This window comes from Alosa alosa, chromosome 4, assembly GCF_017589495.1.
Source record: "Alosa alosa isolate M-15738 ecotype Scorff River chromosome 4, AALO_Geno_1.1, whole genome shotgun sequence".
Classification (NCBI taxonomy): Eukaryota; Metazoa; Chordata; class Actinopteri; order Clupeiformes; family Clupeidae; genus Alosa; species Alosa alosa.
Window position 1 is genome coordinate 19682089 of NC_063192.1, and position 7500 is coordinate 19689588.

The 7500-nt window shown below is 48.7% G+C and overlaps 1 protein-coding gene across 2 annotated transcripts in view; it reads left to right on the plus strand.

The window, feature by feature from the left end:
- The window catches only part of dvl1a (dishevelled segment polarity protein 1a), a 42225-nt gene that overhangs the window by 10291 nt on the left and 24434 nt on the right, over nt 1-7500 (plus strand). For both annotated transcript variants that reach the window (XR_007193300.1, XM_048240456.1), the window contains exons 3-4: nt 1118-1239; nt 6406-6524. Coding sequence is in view for 1 of the 2 variants with exons in the window: in XM_048240456.1 (XP_048096413.1) it covers nt 1118-1239; nt 6406-6524 (241 nt within the window). In the remaining variant the exon portion in view is untranslated. The remainder of the gene's footprint in view (nt 1-1117; nt 1240-6405; nt 6525-7500) is intronic.

A 7500-nucleotide genomic window follows, 5' to 3' on the forward strand; every position in this document is an offset into this window, starting at 1 on the left:
GTGCATTGGGCCACAATGGCATGCGCTGTGAAAATATGTCTGATTTGCCTGATTTGTAGCTGTCAAACTACACTGGGCCACACAAAGCAGTGTGTGTGTGTGTGTGTGTGTGTGTGTGTGTGTGTGTCGGTTAGGATGGTTGTGACATCGCACATGTTGCCCAAGAGAGCACACTTGGCTGATGTTGATACTGTCATGTTTTTAGGGACTGGGTGATGGATACTGTGTGTGTGTGTGTGTGTGCGCGCACAAGCGTTTTTTAAAATATATAAACAGGTGAGCTTTGTCTGGATGTCTCCAGCTGTGTGTTGCAATCGCTCCTTTCTCGCAAGTTTATGAGAAAGCTGTGCGAGCCCTGCAGGTACGCACGCGTTTAACACTCATTATGTTTGGGCAGGGTGGTGGGGGAGGGGAGTCCTGTCAAAGCGGGTGAGTGTATCCGTGGGCCGTTTGTGGTTTGAGCTGTTTTATGTCTGTGGAATAAATGCTCTCCTCTCCCTTCTCTCCTCTCCTCTCCTCTTCACTTCTCTTCACTCCTCTCCTCTCTTCTCCTCTCTCCTCCTCTCTCCTCCTCTCCTCTCCTCTTCACTCCTCTTCACTCCTCTCCTCTCTCCTCCTCTCTCCTCCTCTCCTCTCTTCTCCTCCCCTCCTCTCCTCTTCACTCCTCTTTTCTCTTCTCCTCCCCTCCTCTCCTGTCCTCTTCACTCCTCCTCTCCTCTCCTCTTCACTCCTCTTTTCTCTTCTCCTCCCCTCCTCTCCTGTCCTCTTCACTCCTCTTTTCTCTTCTCCTCTCCTCTCTTCTCTTCTCTTCTCTTCTCTCCTCTCCTCTCTGCTCTGCTCTGCTCTTGTGTGTGTGTGTGCGTGTGTGTGTGTGTGAGTGAGTGAGAGAGAGAGAGAGAGAGAGAGAGAGACTGTGTGTGTGTGTGTGTGTGTGTGTTGCCTGTTTAGTTATGTATGCACGGCCACTAGTCAGTCTGCAGGGAGCTCTGTGGTGCACTTCCTGAAGTCTAACACTGTTTGTTTCTCTCATTCTCTCTTGCTGTGTGTGTGTGTGTGTGTGTGTGTGTGTGTGTGTATGACGTGTGTGATTGTCGTGTGTGTTTGTGTGTGTGTCTAGCTGGTGCTGGCAGAAAGCTCCCATTCGGATGGCGGATCTCAATGCACAGAGAGCCACCCCGAGCTTCCGCCTCCTCTGGAAAGGACAGGAGGCATCGGTGATTCCAGACCCCCTTCTTTCCAGTGAGTATACTTCCGATGGTGCAACTCTCTCTCTCTCTCTCTCTCTCTCTCTCTCTCTCTCTCTCTCTCTCCTCTGTCTCTCTCTCACACACACACACACACTCATGCACACACACACACACACACACACACACACACACACACACACACACACACAGATACTCTATCAATCTCTCTCGCTCTCTGTCACACACACCCACACTTAAACACACATACTTTGCCCATCCTTTCACCCACGCACATATTCTCATTCTACCTCTTTCTCTCTCACACACATAAAACACACTCACATAGACACACACACAGTCGTGGATCCACAAATCCACCAACACCCCCACAGAGGATGGAACACAGTTGTCTGCAGTTGGCATAAATGCCCGTTTAGGTAGAAAAAAACAGGAAGGGCAAGTGTTAGTGCTAGTGGGGACACAAAGCACTCCAATCACACACATGAACACCCCTCATGGTCCCAGTGGAGCGGCTGGGCACACGGGCTCTCACTGATCCACAACTAATGAGCTATGACAGAAGGAAAGCCGACCCTCGTGCCTCATGCTGCCTGCCCATCACCTCAGGTGAAACTGGGCCTGGTTTGTTTGATTTAGGAGGATGGATTCAGTAGCGGAGAAGCTGGCAGATGTCTGTTTGCCAGCTGGGGGCCAGAGTTAATGGTTTTGTCTAATGACCACAAGGCCATATGCGCATTGTGTGTATTTGTGTGTGTGTGTGTGTGTATGAATTAAATCGCCGGCTGCTCATATTTGGGCGAGAGGTTCTGCCTGGCACACTCGTGGTTTATAGAGCGGAGTATTTGCGGTGCCTTTACATGTCGCCTTGGCCACGAGCGCCAGGCTCAGTGGGAGTGCCAGTCTCCTCCCGCTGCCCTTTGCTTACTGCCCAACCAGGCGTGCACTGTCTTATAGCGTGCCAATCCACTCTTCCATATAACTCATGCCGTCATCATTGTGTGTGTGTGTGTGTGTGTGTGTGTGTGTGTGTGTATGTGTGTATGTTTGTCTGTCTGTTAGTGTGTGAGAGCGTGAATGCCTGTGTGTGTGTGTGTGTGTGTGTGTGTGTGTGTGTTTGTGTTAGTGTGTGAGTGTTAGTGTGTGAGTGTTTGCTCCCAGGCCTAGACCAGAAATAGCCCATGATAACGTAAACATCTGCCGCGAGACCCTAGCGGATGAAAGCATCTCCATTGTGAGTGGGTCAGCCTCTAGATGTGCACTCGCATCATCAATGCATAAATAAAAGACCATGGGAGACAGCGGCGTTAGTCCCAATTCCTGTAGGTCTCATCACAACCCTATGCAGCTATGGTTTCTGCTTCCCTCTTTCTGACCAACGGTCCCTTTTACATTCTAAACTGGGTAATAGCCAACGAAGAGGAGGGAGATTAAAGATTCTCAAGCTTGTTGGTTCAGTTCAGCTGGTAGCAAGGCTCAAGTCCTGGGGGTCAGTGCCCGTTGCATTAAGCATTGACTCACGGGGTCTATATTGAGTGCAAGCAATCTGTCAGTCCCCCAGTATCTCTTCATCTACTGTTTGACACGAGCTCTCATCTTTGCCCTCGTGTGGTGCTGCTCCTTGCCGTCAACTCGTCACAATACACAATGAGCCCTCGCACTGCTCCCACAGCGTCTGCTGCCACCTTGTGGCCGTAAGAGGTAAATGCCAGATGCAGACCTCCACCCTTTTGTCTCTCTTTCTCTTTCTCCCTCCCTCTCTCTCTCTCTCTCTCTCTCTTTCTCTTTCTCTCTTTCTCTCTTGCTCACGATCTCTCTCATTCTTTTAACGGACAATGCATAGCCAATTTTCTCAGAGATGAATATGGTGGCTTCCCAGCGGTGTGTGTCCACCCGCTCTAATTCGGACTGCATCTCCATGACAAGGAGAAGACGGAGCAACAGCGGCATCTTTATCTGACCACTACTGTGTGTCTCTTTGTGTGTCTGGCCTTTATTCCTCTCTGTATGTGTGTGCATAAATTTAGGGAGTGAGAGAGGGAGAGGGAGAGATGAGAAATAGGGGTTAGGTGGCCCCTATGTGGCTAAGCCGGATTAGCGGACATTAAAAGCGGCCATCTCGCTTTCCCGGAGACGGGCTGGGCCCAGCTGTGTTAATCTCCTCAGAAATCGGGCCGCCCGCCACCTCCCACTACGGGTGCATGGAGCCCGGCCCTCACACACACACACACACACACACACACACACACACACACACACACACACACATGCATACACACTGGGAGAGAGCGAGACAGAGAGTGATAGAGATGCACAAATAAGGGAGTAGGTACTTGCATGACACACATGCATTTATACATACGTGGACATTTGCACAACATCCACCGTGTAACTCGTAAATGCATATGTGAGCTACACATATGGATGAAGACACACCTGGAGAGAGACACACACATGCGCACCCTTACAATCCCCCTCCTCCATGCACACACACAGACACACGCACACACATGCACACACACACACACACACACACACAAAGCGTACCTGCAGCACACACCTCTGCCCTGGGCACACACACACACACACACACACACACACCTGGAAGCGCACACATGCACACACACACACAGACACACGCACACACACACACACACAGACAGACACACACACACACACACACACACACACACAAAAAAGCAGAGACAAAGCCTCCACAAAGACCACCAGTTGTGCCTTGGCCCTTTTAACATCAAAGGAAACGGAAAAGAAACGATCTCATCTAAGATCCTGACACCTCGCCAAAACCCTGTGCTGTCGGCGAACCTGTGCGAGGCGCATATGTAATATGTATGCCCATTGATCTGTCATGCACAGAAGACACAGGCAGCAGAGGCATCTCAGGCAGGGAGAACGGCAGGCAGGCAGGCAGACACCCTTTAGATTAGAGAGAAAGACAGAGAGAGTTTGAGATGGACCGCTCATTAGTGTGTGAAATGACAGGCTTCATCCGCTGGGGAGACTGCCTGAGTCTCTGGGGACGGGTGGAGGGAGATGGAGGTGGTGGGTGGTGGTGGGCTGGGTGGAGAGAAAGCCAAGCTCAGCATTAGGGATGACAAGCTGTCTGGTGCAAAAGCACATGTAAATGTTGTTATCAGGTTTGGGTGGGATCGGTGTTGTCAGCCTCATTAGGGTGGGATTTGTCTGCATGTGTACAGATGCATTCTGGTCTCAGATCTCTCTTTTCTTCCTTACTCCTTTCTCTTGCTGTTTATTGTCTTCCTCTGCTTCCTGTTGCTGGGAGACTGTTAGCCAGCCTTTACCTTACTGCCACCTACTGAGGTGGAGGGTGTATCTGGTTAAGAGCAGATAGGAAAATGAGCAGAAATGGAGCGCCGTGCCTTTGAGTTGCTCTTAGCTGTCTCAGAGACTATGAGAAAAAAAATGGCAGATGGCACAGATGGATGGCTATTGATTTTATCATGCATGAATTAAAAGAAGCATACTTACAGAAGGCTGGGGTGAGACAAGGTGAGAGATTCAATATCACAAAATGCAAACAATATCAGTCCAGTGAAATGCATTCACTACAAGAGAGCCCCAAGCACAGGTTCTAAGGTAAACAAACGCTTTCAGTGAAAAAAGCATAAAGTCCAAACTAACACCACTGAGTTCAGGCAGTTAGCTTGAGTCCTGAGTGTTGGTCTTGCTGGGTAGGTGGAGCTTTCTAAAAGCACGAGTTGCCCAATCAGATGTGCTCCTGGAGGGGGGATACCTGTTTCAGCTCCACCCGTCGGCAACACAGGTGTGAGACGTTGGAGAGAAAGTACTGAGTGAGACAGTATTGGTTTTATGTTTAAAAAGTAATAGATTGCATCTCCACTTCTTGTGATATAATTATCTTGGCAGTTGGCACAATGAAGTGTGATAGTATCTGTCAATATGGCTCTGTATTCCGTGCTTGTTGTTGTTGGTAACAGCCACATTGATGCCCAAAATAGCTAAAATTTTTAAGTATGTTTTTGGGCTTTTTGACTCTCAGTTAAGAGAGACCGGACGTGAGTGGGAGAGAGAAATGGAGTGGGATTGGGAAATGGCTGCGGGTCAGATTGAAAACTCCGGTCCCCGTGGACACCGGTCACTTGGACCCGAAGTTGGCCGCTTGGCCGCTTGCACCTTGTTTTTGTGCTCCCCCTCCACTATCCATTTCCGCTGGATTAAGTCTCTCTCAAGCCTTTTGGATTGCATCATCCTCCTAAAACTGCTAAATGTTCAGCATCTGAAATAGACATTTTAATGCTATATTCCTTCTTAGCTTTGAACTTACCATAGATATCCGTGCATATTTACAGTATATGGTCTAATGCCACACCAAACATTCATCTCTTACCATAGATATCCGTTCATATTTACAGTATATGGCCACACCAAACATTCATCTCTTCAGTCTAGATGTTTGACTAGTGAAAAATGACTCTTGAAAATGAGAAATCCTCAGCTAAGGGGCACTTACTTGTATGTACTTAGTTTATATAACTCACTGAAATGTAGAGTTTGATTAATAGGATACTCTGAGGCGTGTTGTGAACTCCTTGTATATGTAGGGCTGTGAGCTATGCGTCTGTGTGTTGTCTTGTGTTGGGAATTGGGGCCAGATTCTCACCAGCTTCAGGTTTCTCTCATGCTCAAGGCTAACACATTCCACCGATAGAATAACCTACCCCGGAGCAACTGTGTATCCATAGACACCACAGACATACACCACACACATAAACATAAAGTGACTCTCTCTCTCTCTCTCTCTCTCACACACACTCACGCTCACACTCTCACACACACACACACACACCTGTAAAGACTACAACTTGTTTCTCTTCTTCAGCATCTTCCCTCAGAAACACCCCAGGCACACACATACAGTACACACACACATACAGTACACACACACACACACACACTCAAGATGGTACATAAATCATAATAATTAAATTTTGACAAAGATGTAATGTTCTAGGGGAGATAACAATCACAGAGTAGTGTGCCTCTCGGTCATGATGGCTGAGCGTGAGAAATAAGTGCCATTTTTCATCTCGCTCAGCTCTTGCAATCCACACCAACAGGTGTGGTGCATTTGGCTGGACCATAATGGAGGGAATGGCTTGTGAACTGAATCCAGTGTGTGTGTGTGTGTGTGTTCCAGTGCCAACGCTGTGAGCAGTCGGGATGCCCTGGATGCAGACACAGGCACGGAGTCGCTGCTCAGCCAACGCCGGGAGAGGGAGCGTGACCGCGCCCGCCGGAGAGCCCACAACGCAGAGAGTGAGTAGAGTGTGTGTTCACTGCCCACAACGCAGAGAGTGAGTGGAGTGTGTGTTAACTGCCCACAACGCAGAGAGTGAGTGGAGTGTGTGCTCTTGCAGCTCCACTGATGCAGAGTGTGTTCATAACTCACAACGGCAACAGAGGGTTGAGTATGTTTTCCCACGGCTGGACTGATAACACAGAGTGATTGCAGTGTATGTGTGTGTGTGTGTGTGTGTGTGTGTGTGTGTGTGTGTGTGTGTGATAACACAGAGTGATTGCAGTGTGTGTTCCTGTCCATCAAGAGATAAAGCAATAAACTATTAACAACACTGACACCATGGCTTCAATATCAAACACACACACATACACACACACACACACACACACACACACACACACACACACACAACCAACAAAGCCATATACTCTATCTTTGCAATATCCTAAGAGCGCATACACACAGCAAAAGCATATACTCTATCTGTGCAATATCCAAGGAGCACATACACACACGCAGCAAAAGCATACACTTTATCTGTGCATTGCTGGTAGCTTTGGATGGAAGTGTCTGCTAGATGACACAAATGTTACATGTAGTGCCAGAAAGCCCCCTGCTAGTCTGAGCAGACACCTGCGGCACAAGCGCAGGCCAGATCAGGTGTCCTTTGTTGCAGAGCCGCGTCTGCATACCTTCACCACGATAAAACCTTCAGAGCAACAAAGGCCTGTCACATTCCTAGCGGGGTGTCAGCAGTGGCTTCACTAATTGCGCAGCAGTTTTTTTTGCGGTAGGGGTCTCCTTTTATTTCACGAGAGCCGAGGCTACGTGGGAACGTGAGGCGAATGTCTAGGTGCAAAGGGGATGGGTTCAAGCCATGCGGGTCAAAGCGCTGTTTTCGCTCAGGGGCATTTCTGTCGTGACCCAGCTCCTTGTGTCTTGTGTCTTTGGGCTATTTTCCATTCAACTCGTTAACCCCTATTCTTCAAGATA